This window comes from Phacochoerus africanus, chromosome 2 (genome assembly GCF_016906955.1).
Source record: "Phacochoerus africanus isolate WHEZ1 chromosome 2, ROS_Pafr_v1, whole genome shotgun sequence".
In the NCBI taxonomy this organism is placed as follows: domain Eukaryota; kingdom Metazoa; phylum Chordata; class Mammalia; order Artiodactyla; family Suidae; genus Phacochoerus; species Phacochoerus africanus.
Genome location: NC_062545.1, coordinates 221,057,384 through 221,082,001, shown reverse-complemented (window position 1 = coordinate 221,082,001; position 24,618 = coordinate 221,057,384). Strand labels below are relative to the sequence as shown.

At 39.1% G+C, this 24,618-nt stretch overlaps 1 protein-coding gene across 2 annotated transcripts in view; it reads right to left on the bottom strand.

Moving 5' to 3' along the window:
• Positions 1 to 3,129: 3,129 nt before the first annotated feature.
• LOC125120029 (histone-arginine methyltransferase CARM1-like) overlaps positions 3,130 to 24,618 on the bottom strand; it is a 267,252-nt gene continuing 245,763 nt past the window's right edge. The window contains exons 9-13 of one of the 2 annotated variants that reach the window (XM_047767702.1): positions 24,242 to 24,327; positions 21,629 to 21,718; positions 18,598 to 18,735; positions 7,886 to 7,975; positions 3,130 to 3,774 (exon numbers count right to left, since the gene is read on the bottom strand). In XM_047767702.1, coding sequence (XP_047623658.1) covers positions 3,765 to 3,774; positions 7,886 to 7,975; positions 18,598 to 18,735; positions 21,629 to 21,718; positions 24,242 to 24,327 — 414 coding nt within the window. In that variant the 3' untranslated portion in view covers positions 3,130 to 3,764. Of the gene's footprint in view, positions 3,775 to 7,881; positions 7,976 to 18,597; positions 18,736 to 21,628; positions 21,719 to 24,241; positions 24,328 to 24,618 lie in introns of those variants that run through there. The other variant, XM_047767704.1, reaches the window with a different exon arrangement.

Here is a 24,618-nt window from a genome sequence, read left to right as displayed (position 1 = left end):
GCTAGATGGCCTCCTGAAAGACTGTTTCTAAGGTTCCCCTAAATTCAAAATCTACTCTTGATATTCCCAAGGAACAAGCTTTGAGGTCACCTTCAAATATGCAACTACTATAGTAATTTCCCCACACCACACAGCAGATTAACACAAGTCATCTCCCTTGGTTCCTAAGAATTTTATAAATAATAGAACTAGAATAAGTACTAAAGTTACTACATTCTTCCATTAAAATAAACTCTACATCATTTGTTTAGTAACACTTCTCAAGAACTTACATTTCTAAAAATAAGGTGATGATGATGACAAACAATTTTTAAGGAATTACTCAGCATAGTTTTTGATTTCATGGAGATTTATCCCTGAGTTATTGACAAAAAGACGCCCTTTCACACCCATCTTGTAGCATGGTCCTGTATCAAATTTGTGCATCAGGGAATTCCCAGGTGGCCTAGCAGTTAAGGATTCAGTGTAGTCACTGCTGTGGTGTGGGTTCAATCCCTGGCCCAGGAACTTCTGTATGCCTAGGCTCAGCCAAAAAAATTGTGCTTCAGCCAAATTTCAAATTTATAAATATTATAGATCTTCAGGACTGTTCAAAGACTAGGAAATAATAGCAATTTTTTGAATTATTAAATGTCATGTGTTTCATCTCTTGTGCCCACCTGCAGAGTTCTCATCATGGCTCAGTGGAAATGAATCCGACTAGCATCCATTAGAACATAGGTTCGATCCCTGGCCACACTCAGCAGGTTGAGGATCTGGCATTGCTGTGAACTGTGGTGTAGGTCACAGAAATGGCTAGGATCTGGCATTGCTGTGGCTGTAGACTGGCTGCTATAGTTTCGATTCGACCCCTAGCCTGGGAACCTCTATAAGCCTTCGTGTGGCCCTAAGAAAAAAAAAAAGTAGAGCCACCTGTATAGACTGATAAGGGCTTCCTGGAGCAACAGGCTGAGAAGGACTGTGAGGCTACTTCAGGGTTTGGTGGGAAAGAGTGTAGGGATTGATTATGAATGTTTGCCCTGGCTGTGGGTGGAGGCAGTGGCTACGGCCATATTGTGTTTCTGTAATGCAGGATTTACTTTTTTTTTTTTTTAATCTTTTTAGGGCTGAACCCATGGTATATGGAGGTTCCCAGGCTAGGGATAGAATCAGAGCTGTAGCTGCTGGCCTACACCGCAGCTCACAGCAATGCCAGATCCCTAACCCACTGAGCAGGGCCAAGGATTGAACCTGCGTCCTCATGGATTCTAGTCAGATTAATTTCCGCTGAGCCACAACAGGAACTCCAATGTGCCACATGTTTTTATCCATTCATTTGTCAATGGATGTTTAGGTTGCTTCCTTCCATGTCTTGGCTGTTGTAAATAGTGCTTCGACGAATATTGGGTGTATATATCTTTTTGAATTATGGTTTTCTCTGGATATACGCCCAGGAGTGGGATTGCTGGATGAGATGGTAGTTCCATTTTTAGTTTTTTGAGGAACCTCCATACTGTTTTCCATAGTGGTTGTATCAATTTACATTCTCACCAACAGTGTAGGAGGGTTCTCTTTTCTCCACACTCTTTCAGCATTGTTTGTGGACTTTTTGATGAAGACTATTCTGACTGGTGTGAGGAGTACCTCACTGTAGTTTTGATTTGCATTTCTCTAATAATTAGTGATATGGAACATCTTTTCATGTGTTTTTGGCCATCTGTCTGTCTTCTTTGGAGAAATGTCTATTTAGATCTTTTGCCCATTTTTTGATTGAGTTTTTTTTTAATATAAAGCTGCATGAGATGTTTGTATATCTTGGAGATTAATCCCTTGGCTGCTTTGCTTGCAAAGATTTTCTCCCATTTTTGTGGGTTGTCTTTTCATTTTGTATATGATTTCCTTTGCCATGCAAAAGCTTTTACATTTAATTAGGTCCCATTTGTTTATTTTTGTTTTTATTTTCATTATTCTAAGAGGTGGATCACACAAGATATTGCTGTGATTTATGTCAGAGTGTTCTGCTTATGTTTTCCTCTAGGAGTTTTATAGTATCTAGCCTTACATTCAGATCCTTAATTCATTTTAAGTTTATTTTTGTGTATGATATTAGAGAATGTTCTAATTTCATTCTTTCATGTGTAACTGTCCAATTTTCCCAGCACCACTTTTGAAGAGGCTGTCTTCCTTCCATTGTATGTTCTTGCCTCCTTTGTCATAGATTAGTTGCCTGTAGGTGCTTGGGTTTATTTCTGGCCTATCTATGTGGTTCCACTGATCTGTGTTTCTGTCTAGCCACTGTTAACTTCAGGATAAATTTATTTTCTCAGTGTACATTTACTGAGCACCCTCCATGCATTAGGTGTACTCTTAGGCATTGTGGAAAATTAAAAAGTGAATTGGGGAATTGCCATTGTGGCCCAGCAGGTTCAGAACCCAGCTAGTATCCATGAGGATGTGGGTTCAATCCCTGGCCTTCCTCTGTGGGTTAAGGATCTGGCATTGCTGCAAGCTGCAGCATAGATCACAGATGTGGCTCACATCTGCCATTGCTGTGGCTATGGCAAATGCCAGTAACTGCAGCTCTGATTCGAGCCTTAGCCTAGGAACTTCCATATGTTTCAGGTTAAAAAAAGAAAGAAAGAAAGAAAAAAAAGGCAATTGTTCTCAGATCCCATCCACAAAGAACTAGTTAACAGAAAAGGAAGATTTGTGTTTGTTCAGGGTATAAATGATACGACACTACCAGAAAGGGATCGTCAAGGAGGACAGGAGACACAGAAAAGGTAGCAAAGTGTCCTTTTAGAGAGACCCTCTTGGGAGCCTGTGTTGTGAGGAAGGCTTGCAGGGCTGTAAGATTGTTGGAATGGATAGAAGGGGGAGGCTATTTCAAACTGAGTGTCCAGACGGAGTGAAAGCACCAGCGTGGAAAGCTGCCGGCTGTGGGTGACTGACTGACTGATGCGACTATGTCCAGTTTCCCCTACAGAGAAAGCAGCTTGCCTGTTGAGCTTCATTAGATTGTGGTGCTGATGTGAAATCCATTTTTATAAGGATGTTTGGGCCAGGGGAAAATCCACTCTTTGGAAAGATCATCTTTCATCACTGTTTAAAGTGTGACATATAACAAATGTCTTGAAGTAAAGGAAAGGATTCACTGTTTCTCCCACTGTACATTTTTATTATAAACCTAAGAGGAACTGACAAAGGTTCCGTCTTTCTTAACTACACACGGAGTCATCAAATATTGCCAATGAAGAACGTGCCTGACGTCGTATTATTCCATGACATGAATAAGGCAAAAATTCTTTAACACATAGCTGAGCTGGGCACTAGCTGTTGAATTCTTGAAAATATTTGCAAAAACAGATTAAAATTGCAAACAGAAAATCTCATGCTTTTATGTCATGTCATACATACGCATAATTCTAAACATGAGGTAGGATTGTGTTAAATATCTTTTCTAAAGCCTTCAAAAATCAAAGCAGTGCTGTTGGCTTGACTAATATAACAAACAAACAAAAAAATAAACCAAAATCAGAAAATTATTCTTTTGCTACATGCAGAAAGCTGTAAAAGACCAGTCCAGGTAAAGAAGCACCAAGAAATAGATTTGTCAAAATTAAGATGCACATTTTGAAGTTAGGAGAAAAATAAAAAAAGGAATTTAAATAAACCGAAACATCTTTGTAAAATTTAGAATGCATATTTGGAACATGAAGGATGAAGGTGGCTATCAAGGGACTTCTCAGGCCTTCATTTCCAATGGCTTGGCTTGTCACTATCTTCTAAGGAAACCTAAAACAGAGAAGGTGACTCTGTGACACTGAGTAAATAAGTTCCATCAGATCCAAAGCCACAGGCAAGTGGCTGTGCATTCAACCCCTCCCCCTTCCCTCTTCCTGAGCCCATGCCCTTCCCTGGAGTTTTATGGGCAGCCTCAGATCTATATTTACCCACTATATTTAGTAAGTTTGATTATGCATAGCCTAAATTCAGATCTGAAATGATGATCCAGATTTTTGTTCACTGAAAGAACTTTTTCTTTTTTTCTAGGTTTACAGCAAAGACTAAGCACTGACTTATTCCTCTCTCTTCTGGCTATTCAATAGGCTCCTTTTGCCTTTGGTCTTTGTCCTTCCCCTTCTTTTGCAGAAGGCTCTGCACACACAGCTGCCCAGGCTGGTTCCCTCCTGACCTTGGCATCTCCACTCAGCAGCTACCTCTTCCAAGAGGCCTCAGAGATCACCTCAAGTAAACAACACCCCTCCCCCAACACCTGGCCTTGCCACTGTCAAGCTCATCACTCTGTTCTTTTGTTTTCTGCTATCCCTTTTTTATTCTTGTAAGTTTTCATATGATTAAAATACTTTTATAGATTCAGTAAAGTTTTACCCTTCTTACAGATAGTTTTGCATGTTTTGACAAATGGATACAGACATACTTCTGCGACTACAACTGAGACAGAAAAGTTCCCTCACACTGCACAATGTTCCTATACTCCCTTTAGAGTCAACCCTCTCCCAATCCCAGCTTGGATCTGTTTTCTGTATCTCAGTGTTTCCTTTGTCAGAATGTCATAGAAATGGAATCATATAGTATGTAGCCTTTTCAGTCTGGCTTTTTTCACTTAGCATAATATATTTGAGACTCAACTGTGTTATTACATGTATCAGTACTTCATTACTTTTCATTGCTGAAAATTACTCCTTTGCATAGATGGACCAGTTTGGTTATTCAGTCTGCATTGGAAAGACATGCCACTTATTGCCAGCTTTTGATGATTATAAATAAAGCTATAATAAACATTCAAATATAGTTTTCATTTCACTTGTATGAATACTCAAGAGTGGGATTGCTGGTGATAATGTTAGGGAATGTATAACTACAGAAGAAACTGTCCAACTGTTTCCCAAAGTGGTTGTACCATTTTGTATATCTAACAGCAATGAATGAGAGTTCTAGTAGCTCCACATCTTCCTTAGCACTTGGTATTTTCAGAATTTTTATTTTAGCCATTCTAATAGGTATGTAGTGGTATGTCATTATGGTTATAATTTGCATTTTCCCTAATGACTAATGATAAACTTTTTCTTTGGTCTTTTTAGGGCCACACCCTTGGCATATGGAAGTTCCTGGACTAGGAGTTGAATTAGAGCTACAACTGAGAGCTTATGCCACAGCCACAGCAATGCCAGATCCTTAACCCACAGAGCGAGGCCAGAGATTGAACCCATGTCCTCATGGGTACTAGTCAGTTTCATTACCATTGAGCCATAACTGGGAACTCCCTTCACGTGCTTATTTGCTATTATAATCTTCTTTGATGATGTATCTTTTCAGATCCTTTGTTCTTTAAAAAATCATTACTTTCTTATTATTTTCATATCACACCTTCTTTTTATATTTTGGATGGTAGATTTTCCCCCCCTTGACACATGATTTCCAAATATTTTCATCCCCATTTGGGAATATCTTTTCATTTATGCTTAATTTTGACAAAGTACAATGGATTCTTTTTCACTTTTTATGAATTGTGTTTCTGGCTTTCATAGCTAAGAAATTGTTTAATTCAGGGTCACAAAGATTTTCTTCTATCCTTTACATTTTAATCTAGGATCCCTTTTGAGTTAATTTTTAGAGATGGTGTGAAATATAAAGGGAAGGGTTTTTTTTTCTTCATTGCATATTGATATCCAATCAACCTAGCACCACTTTTGAGAGACTATTATTTTTCGATTGAGTTGCCTTTGTGACTTTGCTGTTTGATCTCTATTCCATTCCACCCACATACATTCCATCCTTTCATCAGTGCCTCACTACTTCGACTACTGTAGCTTCATAATAATTCTTTTTTTTTTTTTTTGGGTCTATTTAGGGCCGCACTCACAGCATATGAAGGTTCCCAGGCTAGGTGTCAAATTGCAGCTGTAGCCACTGGCCTACACCACAGCCACAGCAACACCAGATCCCAGCTGCATCTGCAACCTACACCCCAGCTCACAGCAACACTGGATCCTTAACCCACTGAGGGAGGCCAGGGATTGAACCTGTGTCCTCATGGATACTAGTCAGATTCATTTCCGCTGAGCCACGACAGGAACTCCCATGGTAATTATTGAAATCAGGTAGACATTATTCTGTTTATCTTTTTTAGAAAAGTTACCACCATCTGAAATTACTTGTTTTCTTTCCTGATGTCTGTTGGGAGACATCCAATCAGGAGACCAGGAACTTTGTACCTGTCTCATTCTCTCTTATACTCTAGCACTGAGAAGAGTGCCTGACATACAGTAATTACTTAATAAACTGGGAAAAAATGTACAAAAGAGAGCAATATTTAACTTGACAGAATCAAGGGAACTTTGTTATTGTGGAGGAAGAAAGATCAAATTGTTTTGTGAGAAGCTGGTATGAGAGACTTGGCTTGAGGAACCAGCATGAAAGATTAAATGTTCTTTGGGCCATGGCATCTCGGTCACAGTCCTTTTAGGACCCACTGAGGGTGCCATGGGGCCATGTCCAACCACTCATTCATCCAACATTTGTCCAGCACCTATTATGTAACACGGCATTACAAATGGCAGCCAGCAAGATCTTGTGCTCAAGGTATGGGGGAGAGGTTCAGACAAATAAAATAATTGAGATAGAGCCATCCAGGTGGCCCTAAAAGTGGTGTCTGCATAGGGCTCTTTGAGTGATGGGGGAGGGGGGCAGATAAGCCAGCCTGAGGCTCAGAAGTCTGGGAAGTGGGTGTGCTTGATTAAGGTCTTGAGTTTCAATAGGACACTTTGGGTCCTGGCTTCCCTTAGTGGGACTTGGTAACAGGATACCGCAGAGCTCTCTCTCCAGATTCAATAGTACTGTGAGTAGTCAGCCTATCCCCAAGGAGGCCACAACCTAGTGTCCTTTGGTTTACAAGACAGGACAGTGCAGAGGTATGCAAGTGAGGGTTTCTCCCTTCCCTCAGAATTAGAGACGGATCTATATCCCTAATTGACAATAGGTTTCAAAGATTCATACCATGTGTGACAGCCTGCACACAAGATACACAATTGCAGCCTTGCTTTTTTTTTTTTTTTTTCCATCCCTGCGTCAAGGTCAAAATTTCACTTTCCCATCTCTGCCAAAAAATACTTGGTTTTGGTTTCCTGAGTTTTGTCTTTTCTTCAAGCTTTTCAATACTATCTAGACACTACGCTTTTGAGTTAAAGCCTTGGGGAGATATTATAATATGAGGGAAAGTCACTTTTTAATAAGAAAGTCAAGAGTGACAGTGTCCAGTGGTTTTATTCATGTGGTTGATTTCAGGTATGGATTTTTAATTGGCTCATACTGAATATGTATAAAGATGGGGAGTTTTTCCCGAAACAGTTGTTGCTTCCAACTCATTGTGGCAAGTTCTTTGTATTAGACAAAATCTGCATAGCTTCCAAAGAGAGTTATGTCCTGACTTACCTAATCTCAAAAAAATCTCAAAAAATGTACTTTAAAGGGACTCATGTTTTAGGTGCATTGGAATAACTGCCACATAAAATCATCCTACAGTGAGTGAAGGTCAAAGGAGATCCTCTTTAAACTCCACACTGTGCAGATGAGAAAACCAAACGCCAGAAGGAAAGTGACTTTGCCTGAGGTCACACAGCTCATTACAGCTCAGCTGGAAGGAGAATTCACTTTGTGGGACTCTCTGGTGCTGTCTGTTTCAGGATCAGATTGTTATATATTGAATTCTGTCTCATGGAACATAAAACACTAAACTCCATATTAGGATCCAAGTCTCCTAAGGAAGAATAGATGCTTTTTCTCCTTTTAGGAAAGATGAATTATCCTAAACCTCTTTATCTAGTCATATGGTCAACTGAGATTTTATATATGTAGGTGTAAAATGGATGAGGGCATGTCTTACCTAAAGAAGGGATTCTTTAAATCCAGGGTGTTTCCAGACCTGAAGCCCGTCTGGTTTACCAGCGCCACAATCTGAATGTCATAGCTCTGTCTGTAAGGCAGAAAAAAACCCCAACACATCATCTCGCAATGCTGGTGTTAGCTAGTCACATACCTTTAGGGCATCTTCTATGCATACCAACTTCATAAGGGTTTTAAGAGTATGTGTTTGGCATTTTACAAATGTCTGTTGTGTTTATTTGATCCTATTAATATTAGTAGAGACAACTGAAGACTGGTTTGTTTGCAAACTGTTACAAGAATTTTATAGCTATAATTTCTTGGGCTAAATAATACAAAAGTAATGGTTATTTCTAGTTGGTTAAATGATTTTAAAAAAAACTTTACCAATATCAATGACAGAAATGGTTTTGAGGAGCAGAGACCCTTTATTGGTCACCACTGAGGTACCAAAACGATCTTAATCATGGGAGAATTGCCTAAGTTAAAATCCCAGACTGATGTAAAACAGCTAACAAATATGATTGATTTTAAGAGCCTGCAGATGGAAACTTATGCAATTACAGTGAAAAGAAGTGGCTAATAATAACAAGTAATATGACATATGATATCTAACCCGAAGGGGCTATGTGTCTAGGATTTTTATTAGTCATTCTCAAGAATATATGTATTTCTTTTGGTTAATAAAGTGTGACATATTTACCAAAGAAAAATAAGGAAAAACAGATATAAAATAACATAATCCATAATATTACTAGATAAAGATTCTTTCAACTAACACTGTAGAATATTTCCCCTTCTATGTATTTTCCCTCTATATTCTTATAAATGTAAAATTTTAGCAAAATGATGCTGAAATACTCCTTCACATTTCCTTATTTTATTTAATACTAGCAAGCATTTATCCTATAATTCTTGATAATGTATTTTCCAATGAACATTATGTAGGTATAATGTGCACAATTTATTTACTAAGTCCCCATTATTAAATATTTATATTTTTATAGTAAAATATTATTACTTATGGTAACAAAAATCTGGTTTTATAAGAGAAATTCTGCTGCCAAAGGCATTCTTGTAATACCTCTTTATGTTCTATCTGGGATTATTTATTTTGGAATAAATTCTTAGATTCTCCAGGCTAAAGCATGTAAGACATATTTAAAATGTCTTCCAGAAAGTGCAACAAATCCCTTCCCTCACCTATAAAATAGAGAAGTGTTAATTTCATTAACACTTTTTCAATCCTTAATATTTAAATGTTTGAGATTAAAATGCTATTGTTATCATTTAAATTTCCTTGATAACTAGGCTTCTTTTTTAAATTGCAGAAATCAGTAAGGGATAGAAACCTCCCCTTATCATTACCAATAGTGGCCTGCACAGGTTTAAATATCACGTCAGATTCTGTGAAACCAGTAACTCAAGAAGGTTACTGGTTTAGATGTTTGGGAGGACAAAAAAAAAGAAGAGGAAGACAACCATACAATAAATATTAATTATAAATAAATATAATTGGGAGTTCCGTCGTGGACCAGTGGTAACGAACCTAACTAATAACCACGAAGAAGTGCGTTTGATCCCTGGTCTCACTCAGTAGGTTAAGGATCTGGCATACCTGTGAGCTGTGGTGCAGGTTGAAGATGCAAGTCAGATCCTGCATTGCTGTGGCTGTGGCTGTGACTGGCAGCTATGGTTCTGATTCAATCCCTAGCCTGGAAACATCCATATGCCACAGGTGTGGCCCTAAAAAGAAAAAAAAAATCATGTATTTTGATCCTTTTTTATTCATCTCATCTAACTTGGAACTTTTTTTTTTTTTTGCTTTTAAAATGTTTCTTCCATCATACTCATGTCCAATGGTTTACTTGAAGGCAGGTTGGAGGAGAACTAGACACTGAGAGTGAGCTCCTTAGGAGGGAGCAGCCTTGGCTGGAATCATAGAAATGCAGGGGTGTCAGCCTGGTAAACAGGTCAGGGAGGGACACACTGACACATTTTGCCAAATGAAAGACACCTTCCTCACAATACTTAAAGCAATTAATGGCACTTAAAGCAGAAATTGAGTATACTGAGCTCTGCAAATGTGTGTGTTTATGGATGTACATGTATTCACAACTAAAAACTGAATGGTTCCCCCTATGCCTGGGAAGGTCAATTAGCATGTTCTTGCTGTGGGGTCTTCAGCAAGGCTCTTTTTCAGATGCTAGATATGGTAAAATTGCCACTTTATATTCACTTTTTCCAACCTACTCCTCTTCTTTACCCCTCATCAAAGTCCTATCTTCCCTAACAGAAGGAAAAAAGAGCTTCATGTCATGTCGTATCACGGCTCAGTTTGGTCAGGGAAAAACTCAAATTTTTTTCTGGAACCCTTCTGTGCTTGTGGGATGAGGTGTGGTGGGCTGGGGTGGTGGTTAGGGATGAGGTAAGGGGATGCTTAGGTTCACTGATTTGACAGAGATTCACCTAAACAAAGGAAGATGTGTTCTCACCTAAAACTTCAGGAAAAGAATGCACTTTTCTATTCCAGGAGAAGTGTCATGCTGATGCCAAGATGCTCAAAGAGGCCAACTCCAAATTCAATAATTAATGTGCAAGGTTTATAAAGCAACCAATAATGGACGATCTTCCAAGACCATGTCTGCAGGACTCTAAATAACTATTGATTCTTCTGAACCAGTTACTTGCCAATGTGTGTTTTAAAAAAAACAAAACTTTGTTCTGTGCCAGACTTAGTCATTTTGAATCTTACACAGCCAGAGCAGGTGATGTAAGTAGGGGTATAACTTAGTTCAAGAAATGAATACAAAGTCACTGATTTGTATACTAACATTTCTTCGTAATATTCAAGAAGATATTGGAAACCTGAGAACAATATACATAGGACGTGTATTACTGTAGAAGTTGCTAATTCTGATCATTTCGTCTTAGAGAAAACGGAAGGTGCAATAGTAGGACAGGCTCAGTGCTGACCATTTAGGAAGAATGGGATGGAGACACAGAAGTGGCAGGAGGCTTGGGAACAAGATGGCCCAAGTCTCTGAGGATTGACGGAGAGATAAAGGGAGGAATGAGAACCTCAGTAGGCATGGACTCTGGACCAGTGCTCTTCAAAGAGGTTTGACTATGCCCCTGAAAGGATGTGGAATGGTATACTGGGATGTGGAAGAAAACATTGAACTGCTATTTTAGTTTCTTCAGTGAGTTGTTAGAGTGGATTCAATTGTGTCCCATCAACCTGTATGTTCATGTGCTAACCCCTCGTACCTGTGTTTGGGCTCTTATTTGGATGCATGAAGTCACACTGGGCTAGGGTGGGCCTCAAATCCAGTGGCTGGTGACCTTATAAGAAGAGAGGACACAGAGAAGCCAAGTGAAGACAGAGGCAGAGACTGGATGGATGCAGCCACAAGGGAGACCAAGGATTGCCAGGCACCATGACAAGCTGAAGGACACCAGGGGGCGTCTTCATTGGAGCCTTCTAAGGAAATGCAGACCTGCTGACATCTTGATCTCAGACTTCTAGCCTCCAGAATTGTTAGAGAATAAATTTTTGTTGTTTTAAGCCACTTGGTTTGTGGTAATTTGTTATAGCAGCTCTAGGAGAGTAATACAGTCATGTATCAAATATATATTAAGCACTCATGAACTCACTAGATAAATGCTGGGTTCTAATCACCAATTTATTGTTAAGGTATCTATTATGTTCACCTGAATTCCCCAGGTTTGGCTCAAGTGGGATGGTTTAGTAAGACTCTGATTATGTCTTAAAGAATGTGGTAAAATGTTATTGGGAATACCAACCATGAGATAGACACATGGGTCAGAGCCAGAAGAATCTGAGTAACACTGTAGAACAAAGAACTGCGGCTTAAAGCTGCCCTAGCAATACCATTACTTTATTGTACCCGATTGGGCACAATAGCTCCCCACTGTAATTCCTTCTGATGCAGCTGCCCAAATACAAAGCTAGTGAGAGATTTCTTTTTTTTTTAGCCTCTAATTTTTTTTTTATTTCCCCAATACGTTTTTTTTTATTTTCCCTACTGTACAGCATGGTGACCCAGTTACACATATATGTAAGCTGGTACAACCACTATGGAGAACAGTATGGAGGTACCTTAGAAAACTATACATAGTGAGGGATTTCATCTCAGCTCAAGTCCGAGGTAGAGCAGTTTAATGATGAGTGTTAGGAGCAGCACTTGAAGCCTCCGGGGCTTTAATTCCTTGGTCAGCATGTCTTCTAGTTTGATAAACCACAAAACTCCTCAAACTCTCTGCAAGCCAACCTCTCTGGCAGCACACCTCGGTAAAGCAGAGCTTCCTAGGGATCCGAAATTTTTAAATTATGTCTCAAAACATATTGGCACAGGATAAGCATCTGAGCTAGATCCAACAATCAGCCATATTTATTTTTCAATTCATTCTTTTTCTATTTTTGTGTGCCTTATAGAATGCACGCTATGTGAATTTCTACATGTGTATATACATATACACAGACACGTTTATGCAATGTGTGTATATATACAGTATAAGTATACATCCATAAATGTTTCTGCCTCTCTATGTATCTATCTATTGGGAGCACTTAGTTTTGTAATTTCTCTTATTATTACTGTAGTACATTCATCTGATTAAAAGCGTTTTACTCATAGGTGCACATAAAGTTTGGAGATGATTTCGGTGAACTTAGGGATATAAATTTCATGAAGTTCATAATGAAGAGGCATTCTCTTTTATTGTCCAAATCAGCAAAACAAATGACAGCTCAAGGATGATGGGAGGTTGACAGAAATAAAATGCTAACAATACAATCACAAATGTTCCCAGTGGGGAAGAAAAGGGCAGTCATTGTCACACCAGTGTAGTTGCACAGGGAGTCCTCCCAGGAGGTCAGAGTTTAAAAGAATATTTGAGGAGAAGGGAGGGGGAGAATCTATCTAAGGCAGAGAAAGGAGGTAGCACCTTACTGAAAAAATGGTGTGAAAACCCTAACATTAAGGAAGTGCTGAGGTTTGTAGAAAATACCAAGGGAAACAGTTTTAAGATTTAAAAAAAAATATGATGAGATAGAATAAGAGTAAGAAAGAAAACAAATGAAGAGGAAATGGAAATAAGATTTACTGAGGACCTACTATGTGTTAATTACTCTTCTATGTTTTCTCATGTAATGTCTGCAAAATCCTAGTGAGACAATTATAAATTCTATTTAGAGATGATGAATGAGGAAACTGGGTGCTGGAGAGATTCATTAACTTGTACCAAATCACTCAGGTACCAACTGGTAGAAGAGACTGGATAGAACCAGGATATATACAGACTCCAAAACCTACTCTCTTTCACTCCACAGGGGTATTGGTCTAATAAGATGAATTTACTCCCTTTCTTCATCCTGCAAAGCACTCCATTTCCAAGATATCTCAGCATCTTCTTTCAATTGTGCCAAACTAAGGTTTTAATCAGAAAGGGACCATCAGCTTATGACTCCATCATTCAGGTAGTCATTCCTACATCACTGCTGAATCTCTAGAATATATTAAGCAAGGAGGGACACAACAGAATAAGACTCGGGCCCTCTTTTTGGGGAGCTCACATTTAGGCAAATAACAGTAATGAGGCCATAATAAAGGTGTGGATGCTTGCAGGAATTCTAGGAGTCATAAAGCAGGTGTGGGGAGATGGTTTGCTTCCTTCTTGCCTACTAGGGGAACAAAGGAAAGGAAGGTAGAGAAACATGGCTGATAAAGATGAAACCCAAGATGCGTTAGAAAAAAAGGAATGGGAGAATAAAATGATTTAAATTTGCTCACCTAATTACACTCTAAGATACCTTAAATATAGGTATTTGAAAGCAAATGAATGTTAGTTTGCACAAAGCAGAAAAGGCAAAGTCCAAAACTCCAGGCAGACACTGTCTACTCCTCCTGAGCATTTTTTAAAGAACTAGTTATTAGACAGGCAGTGTATGAGGATTCGGGAAGAAAGTGGGAACTTCTGGAAAGAAAATGGCATAAGTCATTATCTCCTACTTTTCCTCCTAGAAGCCATCTCAAAACAAGAAGAAGGCTACTGCAGACCACAGACCACATTTTCTGTAAAACTGGGAGAAAGACACATCTGCCATCTCCAATTTCATTGTAAGGGCTGCAAAAGCACTTGAGATTGTTGTAAGCCACGTGGGGAAAAGAAGAAAACTGCAAAGAGGTGCAAGAGAGCCTAGGGGAAGCACATTTCAGAAAGTGTTCACACATACACTATCTAAAGATGAAGGGCATTTCCCAAAATGGAGAAGTTCATTCCCTGTAACATGATGTGCAGGAATTGAGGTGAGCAAGACTATTGGGCAGAAATGCTTCTGAAACTGGAACATACAGAAGTAGCTAAAGAATCAAAAGAGGAGTCATACTTGTAGGAAGCACTATGACTCTGGCAGCACAGAAGGAGAGCCTGTGAGCTGAGAACAGCATGGAGACTGTTACATCTCTCAGCACCGCAGGAATTTTTTTTTGTGAACTGCTGTCCAGAAAAGTCCCACTAACTTGACTATGAACAACCGTAACATCAATACAAAGAAATTACTAGAAAACATTAGCAAAATTTACTAACAGATGAAAAATTGCAATTATATAAATGACAGCACAAAGTGAAAAATGTGAACAAACATTTTGTTACAAATTTTTAAAACTGCAATAAAGCCCTCACCTCTATGAAGGAGGGAATAATGTTTATGAAAGAAGCCCAAGATGCAGAAACACAATAACTTAAGAAAGGGAAAGAGAAAGAGCTTAATGTACTGATATGGAAATGCATTTGATATGTATTGTTAAGTGAGAACATTAAGATGTAGAAAACAGGTATAAAATGTTACCATTTGGGTATAAAAGCAGAGGGAAAATTTCCCTACAAATATTGTGTTTTCTAACTGTATATCCACAATGAAACTCTAAGAGGATATGCAGGGAACAGTTAGTAGCTGCATGATAGAGGAGGAAGGAAATGAATGGGGTCTGGCATTGGGAGATAGATTCCATTGTAAGCCTTTTTGTATATTTCTTTTGTATAACAGTATTATCTTTCAATAAATTAAACCACCTTTTAGGGAGATGGAAAGTTATGACAACTAGAGATAGAGCAGTTTCATTAAAGATACTAAAGATCAGTAATAGCCATGTCTGGTTAGTTTCATTTCCCTTTTTGGTAGGGTTATTGGACTGGGCTATGAGGGTGAAACTAGAGGTTAACCTTGTCTGGAATTACATTTGATAAAGGCTGGTTCATATTTCCTCTGGCCTGGATGGAGGAACATAGGCTAGATATGTGCACAGGTAGAGGGACTCTGAGCTCCTTCCATGACCAGATCCAAACGGTATAGATTAGGCTATGTAAACTCTGAAGGAAGATTTATATCCCGAGCCTGTTTGCTTAGTAAAAAAATTTACCCATTAATTTGCAAATGATACAAAATGGTAAGAATCACCAACATGCTACACAGAGGAGTTAAAACATAATTCAACAATCCCACTCCTGAGCATATACCTGGACAAAACTATAATGCCAAAAGAGACATGCACCACAATGTCCACTACTGCACTACATACAATAGCCAAGACATGGAAGCAACCTAAGTGTCCACCAACAGAGGATTGTATAAAGAAGATGTGGTACATACATACAATGGAATATTACTTAGCCATAAAAAAGAACAAAATGATGCCATCTGCAGCAACATGGATGAACCTGGAGATGATCATACTAAGTGAATTAAGCTGTCTGGATAAAGACAAATATCATATACTATGGCTTATATGTAGAATCTAAAATAAAAAGATACAAATGAACTTATTTATAAAACAGAAAGATACCCAAGACATAGAAAAAATCTATGGTTATCAAAGAGAAAACGGGGAAAGAGGGATAAGTTAGGATGTTGGTGTTAACATATACACACTACTATATATAAAATAGATAACCAACTGTATAGCACAGGGAACTGTACTCAATATTTTGTAATAACTTATAAGGGAAAAGAATCTGAGAAAGAATATATATATTATGTACTTATATAAATATATAACTGAAGTATAATTGATATATCATATACTAATTTATATAATTTATATATTATATATTGATATATATCAATTACAATTCAATCAAAAAAATTTTTTTTTTTTTTGGTTGTGGCATGTGTCGGCTTGATGTGGGAATCTCAGTTCCCAGACCAGGGATTGAACCCAGGCTGTGGCAGTGAAATCACCAAATCCTAAAGACTAGACCACCAGTGAACTCCCCCAAATTAAAATGAAAGAATGAATGAATGAATAAATAAATAAATAAATAATCCTTTGGTTCTAGTAAGGATGTAAAAACAACAATATGAATGCACAAGTAGAATAAATACAAAAGTTTGAACCAAAGCTGACAAAATCAGTTGCATACTAGGAGAAGGGAGAAATGACTTAAAAGTAGATCACGTAAAAATACACTTTTTGCTTTTAATTACCTAAATACTCAAATAAAATGGCTCCCAACTTAATTTCAACTTTAATTACATTATTGTAAGTAGGGTACTCAAAACGGCCATGGTCATTGTCCCTTTGTACCCAGCTCATATCAGAACGCGTATGCTGTTCTGTAGTTCTTTGGAGAACTATTTTAAAGCGAACATTGAGAAGCTGGATATTTCCAAAGGGGAAGACTTAGAATTTTAAACTATTTCAAAATCACTCTTACAGAATGGAAAATTTGAGGATGTTAGCCCAAGGACATGATACCAGGAGGATATTTGATAAGACTCTTCTAATACTTGAACAACTGCCATTTGGAGGTTGGAAAAGACATATTTCTTCTGGATTCAGAAACTAAACAATGAGAATCAACAGGAAGATAGAGAATCAACAGCAATAATATTTTTTTAATTATTGGAGGTGTCTAAAGTAAAAGAAAGTAGTCAATAGCCAATGACCATATAAAAAGTGACTTAACCTTATCAGTAATTAAAGAATTAGAAACTGAAACAACCAGATACAACTTTAAACACTTATTTTGGAGTCTATTAGATTGGCAAAACAAACAAACAAACAAAAAAAAGAAAACAAAACTATAGGGACTGGTAACATCCAGTTTCAGGAAAGATGTGGAGAAATAAGCCTGCTTATTCATTGCTGGTGTGAGTAGATATTGGAGCAGCCATTGAGAAAGTAGGATCTGTCAGATCGTAGCATATACATACCCTCTGATCTAGCATTTCTATATCTAGTCATCTGTAGAAATTTAGAAATATTCATATCATTGTGTAAGCTCTATGTTCAAGGATATTTAGTACAGATTTTTGTTTTTGCAATGGCAAAAAAAAATTGGAGGCAACCTAAATATTAGTCAATGGAAGATTTTTAAAAAAGAAATTATGGTATATCCATGTGCTTGACTGTTATGCATCTATGAAAAGAACAAAGCAGACCTATCTATGCAGATTGGGTATTTGTCACTAAGTAAAAACTCAAACTGCAGACAGCTATTGTAACCTTCTTATAGAACCACAACAACCACTCCATAACAACATTATTTGTTGGTACATATACTGAAAAGCACCGAAAAGAATACCCATCAAGGGCTCATATCTGTGGAATGGGGTGAGGGGTGGGAGTGTGGCTGACTCTGAACACTTTTGTAGGTTTCTTTTTTTTCTCCTTGTTTTTATGGTTGCACGTGTGGCATATGGAAGTTCCAAGGCTAGGGGTAGAATGAGAGCTGTAGCTGCCAGCCTACACCACAGCAACAGTAAACACTGGATCCAACCTGCATCTGTGATCTATGCTGCAGCTGGTGGCAACAACAGATCTTTAACCCACTGAGCAAGGCCAGGGATCGAACCTGCACCCTCACAGAAACTACTTTGTATCTTTAACCCTTTGAGCCACAATGGGAACTCCCTTAAGTTTTCAATTTATATGTGAGCATGTGTGGCTTTTGTAATGAAGGAAATACCTTTAAAGCAGAGGGTTGATTGGTGAGGTGGTGAGCTTGTTGTCACTAGAGTGCTCAAGCACAGGCCCAAGGAAGCAGGGGTGGGGGCAGTAGGGAGGGAAGAGAGTTGAAAGAGATGACCTCTGAGGACCCTTAATATCCTGAGAGTCCTTGATCCGCTCCTCTACACCTTTCTCTGCTAGTTCACCCAGGAGAAGCTCCAACAAGATGAAAGAAAATCAAGCATTCTAAAAATGAGGTAAGTAAAAATTTGCTGCAAAGACCTTGTGAAGTCCATTACCAGAGGGAAGCAGCCAGTCCTGCTTGACACAGCCTATGCCGCCCTGGCAGTGCTTTATCCCCTGCAATACAGATCGATGTCTCTGTACTAAATTTGGAGATGTGTGGCTAGAGAGATGTAAGTAAGTCCAGGGAACTGATGTGGGATTTGGAGAACTTGACAATTCAAGTCTTTGGCAAGTGTACATGTGAGCAGATAGACGTCATTCCTTCCTCTCTGGTCAGGTGGGGAATGTTGCCCTTGACTTATCCAAAGCCCCTCTTCCCTGCCAAGCTCAGTGCAAGGTGATGTGTGCCCAGCAGGCTTTGAAGCTGAGGGCAGCTGTGCAACCTCAGTCAGGCCTTTGTAGAGCCTACTGCCTGTTTCTTGTATTGGAGTCTCAGGGGCCTGCTGGCTTTCTCCTGCTCCCACTCATCAGCACCCAGTACTTTCTTGCTTACCTCTTATTGGCCACAAACAGCACCTTCCCTGAGAGGGTCTCTCCTTCCTTAGCGAAGAGAGGAGTCTGAAGAAGGCACCGCACCTGATACCAGTGAGTCAGAGGCTCGGTGGGGGCTGTTGACAGCCAAACCGTTACCCTGTGGGGCAAGGAAAGAGTTAAAAGCCAAGTAGGCTCCAGGCCCGTATTAATGGATTGAACTGGGGAGTAGGCTGATAAGTGATTTTCATTGTTAGTAACTTGGGGAACACATTAAAAATTTTTTTATTGGAGTATACTTGACTTACAATGTTGTGTCACTTTTAGATGTACAGCAAAGTGAATCAGTTATACATACACAGATACCCATTACTGAGCAGCTACTATGTGCTGGGTACTGTCCCAAGAGCAGTGTGTGGAGTAGCCTACTAAGTCTAGACAACAACACTTCAAACTCAGGGACTTGATCACTCTATCAACCTGTGTGTCCACATCAAAGTTCACTAGAAGCCCCACAATAACAGAGTTAAGTTGGGAACTGATTTGTTGGAAAAGTTTGGCAGGGTGAGAAGTCTGGAGTGTGGGCTTTTACTATCTCATGCTAACCTGTTCAGAGGTTCTGATGGGGTTTCTGGAAGCAAGATAAACTACTGGGGCAGATGGCTTCTACTATACTTCTAGCCCAGACATTGTGTGTGTGTGTGTGTGTGTGTGTGTATGTGTAAGTTAAAGTTCTTCACCTCATATGAAGAAGTAAGAATACCTTGCTATTACTTTAAATGCCAAGGTCACTTGTCCTGGGGTTAGGCAGCGGTCCTTGGCTCAGAAGAAGTAAGGGGCACATTGAGTGGGGGTTAATTCCTAGAGGGTACATTTTGACTTGAAGATTTTGGGGGGACATTTTATATAACTGCTAAGTAATACAAACCATTTCATATCAAAATATATACCCAGCTATAATATGGAGTACAATGCAAATGTTCTAGACCTTTTTAAAATAAAGCATTTCACTTCAAAGAAATTTCCCCCTTGAAGCAGGTCCTTCAAGCTTATCTCCCTTGTCCGTGCAGAAACACACTGACTTAACTTGGGATGCTGGTGGGGACAAGTTTGATAAATAGATGCATGGATTCCTTGAATATACATGCTGTGGAATAGGAATGACTTGCACATAATTTTCTTTCTGACTATCAGCCCAGACAAGGCTTCCAGGGATCCCCCTACCCAGACACCGCTCCCACCCCCAGCCACAGCCCCCCAGCCCCCTGAGCTTTATCATAGACCCATGGATCCTTCTTTCTCATTAGATGCCCTGTAAAGCCTGGATGTTTTTATAAGAAATGGAGATGCTTTTATAAGAGTGTATTGTCAAAGTTCTCCTTCTGCCTGGTCATGTGACCCACACAAACCTTCACTGCAAGGTGGGGCACATGGAGAAGCCTGGGAAGGGAGTAGGGAGGTCAGGAGGACAGTAGAAACTCTGGGGGCATAGGAGTGGCACAGCCCTGAAAGGAATACCAAACACTGACAGTCAACTTGTAGGTGGTCTTTCTCCTCTTTGCCCTCACAACTTTCACACCTTTCCTGTAGCAGGGAAAGGAGTGCACAGGTAGGACCTAATGTTATAATTAGCATTAGTGGCATCTGCCTTCCTGATCACTGAAAAAGGATTCTATTGGATTGTTATTTTTTTTATTTTTTGCTGTTGAGTTGTATAAATTGCTTGTATATTTTGGAGATTAAGCCTTTGTTGGTTGCAACATTTGAAACTATTTTCTCCCATTCCATAGGCTGTCTTTTTTTTAATATGGTTTCCTTTGCTACATAAAAGTCTGTAAGTTTGATTAGGTCCCATTGGTTTACTGAAAAAGGATTCAGAAGATGTGGTATATATACACAATGAAATACTACTCAGACATAAAAAGAACAAAATAATGCCATTTGCAGCAACATGGATGGAACTAGAGACTCTCATACTGAGTGAAGTAAGTCAGACAGAGAGAGGCAAATACCATATGATATCGCTTACATCTGGAATCTAATATATGGCACAAAGGAACCTTTACACAGAAAAGAAAATCATGGACTTGGAGAATAGACTTGTGGTTGCCAAGGGGGATGGGGAGGGAGTGGGATAGATGGGGTGCTTGGGGTTAATAGATGCAGACTATTGCCTTTGAAATGGATAGTGAATGAGATACTGCTGTGTAGTACTGGGAACTATGTCTGGTCACTTATGATGGAGCATGATAATGTGAGAAAAAAGAATGTATACTTGTGTAACTGGGTCACCGTGCTGTTCAGTAAAAAATTGACAGAACACTGTAAACCAGCTATAATGGAAAAAATAAAAATTACATTAAAGAAAAAGAAAAAGGATTCTAGATTGTGAAAGTGAAAGCTGTGAACCAACACAGGGGAAAGAATGGTTTGAGGTATTGCTCAGACCCAGGAGGCTCTACACCAGGTGTGATGGAAGGAAAGCCAGGGACTTGGACAAGAACAAGGTGCTTGATAAAGAACAGACCCACTCTCACTCCTCCAAATCCCAATCCAATTGGCTGAAGAGGTTTTACAGTATTAACTAGAGTTGATATAACTACAAAACCTGTCTTATTCTTGTGTCACTCTAAAATCTAAAAGGATCATTAACATCAGTGTTTATTTTCTGGAAACCTAAAGAAGCAAATGTCACTGCTGTTGAACTTAGTTTCTTTTTTTGTCATTTTTAGGGCCACACCCACAGCATAGGGAATTTTCCAGCCTAGTGGTTGAATCGAAGCTACAGCTGCCAGCCTACGCCACAGCCACAGCAACACAGGATCCGAGCCACCCTGTGACTTACACCACATGTCACAGCAACACCAGGTCCTTAACCCACTGAGTGAGGTCAGGGATCAAACCAGCATTCTCATGGATACTAGTTGGATTCATTATCACTGAGTGACAATAGGAACACCAGTTGTTTTTTTTTTTTTAAACTTTAAAGTTATGAAGACAGATATTAGAAAATGGTATGAGATAGAGTAGGCAAAGAAGGGGTATATACATACAGAGATCCAACAAAGGCCACGTCAAACCAGAAGGCCAGGCCATGGATGAGGCCAGACTGCGCCATCTGAAATACAAAGGGAATTTCTACTCTGCAAAGAAATAAAAGAAGAAAGAAGAAAGACTTGGAATTATTTTGTTGCTGTTGATAGACATACTGGAAACATTTGTGAGATCAGTGGAAACGGTCACAGAACATTTTCTTTTCCTCTTAGGTAGTTCTGCTTTGGTAGCAAGATTCTCTCAGCAGGGGATGAATGCTTGGCTGACACTGCACATTTGAGAATGTTGCTTCTTAATGAAAGGACCAGCCCAGTGGGCTGCAATGACCCAGAAGTCCCCTGGGCGAGTGCAGCATCTGGAGCTGCATTTTCACATCTGGAGCAGCTGGAGAGGAGGATGACTCAGGACACAGGGGACAGCCATCCATCCTTCCAGAAGCCAAAACATGGGTGGTGGCAGCTCTCCTATATAGCTGTTCAGAAAGGAGAGGCTATTCAAGCCTCTAAAAAATGGAGTGGACCACAAGGGGGAACATTAAGCTCAGAAGGTCATGGTCAGAGTTCATTTATTTTTCTGGGAGGTAATTTAACTTCCCACTGGGCTACAGCAAGAGTCATGCAAAAGTGGCCATGGTTGATGCCAAAGGCAGAGTAAGTGGGGACAGAAGGAATGTTGGAAAAGATAAAACAAAATCGAGAAACTGGACATGTTTTAGCTGTGGAACTTTGGAAAACCACTTAAATTCTCTGAGCTTCAGTTTCCTCTCTTGTTGAAAAGGGGCAAATTCTCTTTCCTGCTGCCCTCTCAAGTTTCTTGTGCAAGTCAAGTGGAAAAAAATGTATAGATTGCTTTGTAAACTTAAAGTAATTCACAATAAAAAGGCGGTATTATTGGTCCATGATGGGGCTGTATTACTCCAAGGACACACATTTTAGTGACTGCACTAGAGATATTCAAAAGAAGTTGTATGTTATTTGCATTTATGGTGCCTCCAAAGGTGTAACTTCTTCCACCCTAGCATTTCTAGAGAGTTCCGCTGCAACTGTCATATTGAATTTGTTGGTATTGCATTACAATTATTTCCTCCCACTTTTTGAATTCCCCTAAATAGACCATAAGCTCCTCAAAGAGAGACTTAAAAAAATTACTTTTTGTTCCTGTACACGCACCAGTGAAGTACCTGGCATGAAACAGAATCGCAAAAAACATTTGCTGAATCAACATACAAATGAATGAATGACATCTCTGAAAAGCCAACATGGACATAATTTTCAAAAAATTCCCTAACTCAGGAAGTAGCCCAGAGTATCAAATAAAGCCAAAGGAAGTCAATTTTGCCTGCACCTGTTGTAGTTATTGCAGTTGTTCCCAAATGCCAATTCTCCAGCTCTGAACATACAGTAGGATTGCATTCTTCTACCCTCTCGAGCTCAGATACTGTCACAAGATTTGCTTTGACCAATTAAATGTGAAAGAAGTGAGCTGTGTCATTTGTGGGCAGAAGCTTTTATTGATAGTACATGTTTTGTCACTTTTTTCCTTTTTCCTCAATAATAAGCATTGTTTCAAATAGAGGCTGCTGCACCAGCCTGATTGCTGGGATGAGTGATTCTGCATGAAGCTAAGGCTGGTGCACAACGAATAAACAGAGTAAGGTAGAAAGGCCCTCCTGTTATCATAAGCCATTGAAGTTTGGTTTTGTTACTGCAGCATGCTCTATCCTATCCTGACTGATATAGCATCCTTTGTCTATCATGATCTCAAGACAGATGAAGAAGTTAGCCAGCTATACCCTCTAAAGCCTGACTCTTGCTTCTGCAGTGGTCCAGGTAAATTATAACCTGGCTGGGTCTTAAGTCTTTACTCAGGAAAAAATACTAACATTGATATTCTCAGGGACAAAAGGGCAAAATACTAATGAAAGGTCATCTAAAGGGAATTCATATCACCACCTGAGAAAATAGTCTTTGTTTCACAGTATTTTAAGGTGCAGAAAAGAGGCAAAACTCATATTTATTGAATGTACCCTTTGAACAAATGAGCCAGAGCCTATAAAATTCTCAGTACAGTACCTAGTATATAATAGGCATGCAGCAAGTTGTAGCTCCTCTTCCTGTCGTTATTATGGGTACTGGCCTGAGTGAGTGGTTAAAAAGCCTAGACTTTGGTCTTCGGAAAGGTTCAGTCCTAGCTCTAACACTCTTATTAATTCCATGCAATTTACCTAATTCTGTATATGCAACTTACTGTTCTACTATGTCTCATATTTGTCATTGGTAAAATGCAGATAAAAACAGTACCATCTGCATAGTGTTGCTATAAGGATTAAATGAGTCACTATATGTAAAGGCCTCAACACAGTATCTGGATAAATTAAGTATAAGTTCCTAACGTCTAATTTTTCTCATTCAATTCCTAAAGCATCCTATGAAGAAGGCATCATTATCTTCATTTTGCAATAAATGAAACTAGTAATTGATGGACCATTCCTGTATATGACTCACACCTGAAATCTCTCCCCTGTGTGAGTGGCAAAACTTTGCTCTGAAGTTTTGAAAATGGGAGAGGTATAGGAGATTTAAAAGTCAAGAGCAGTATTGATTTGTACAAACCTGTGGAGATCTGCCTCTTCTGCATCCATAAAGTTTACTGTGTACTTGACTGTTTGAGCCATCAAAATCCTAATGTCAAATGTGTCCTTGCAGAAAAAAAAACAAAGATATCTTTCTATCAGGATAAATGGAAACCAAGCATTTTAGTCTAGCTTTTCTCCTGAATACTTAAGTCAGTAAGAAGTAGGATTTAGAGGGCATAAGCTTAATACGAAAAATATTAATAATAAAAGCTAACATTTATTTAGTGCTTACTATATGCCAACCATCAAGTGCTTTATGCTTTACTAGGTTCTATCATTTAATCCTTGCCAACATTTTTGCAGCAGACATTTGGCGTTTTTTTGGACCACTGAGAATTTACCTTTTCTCAACAC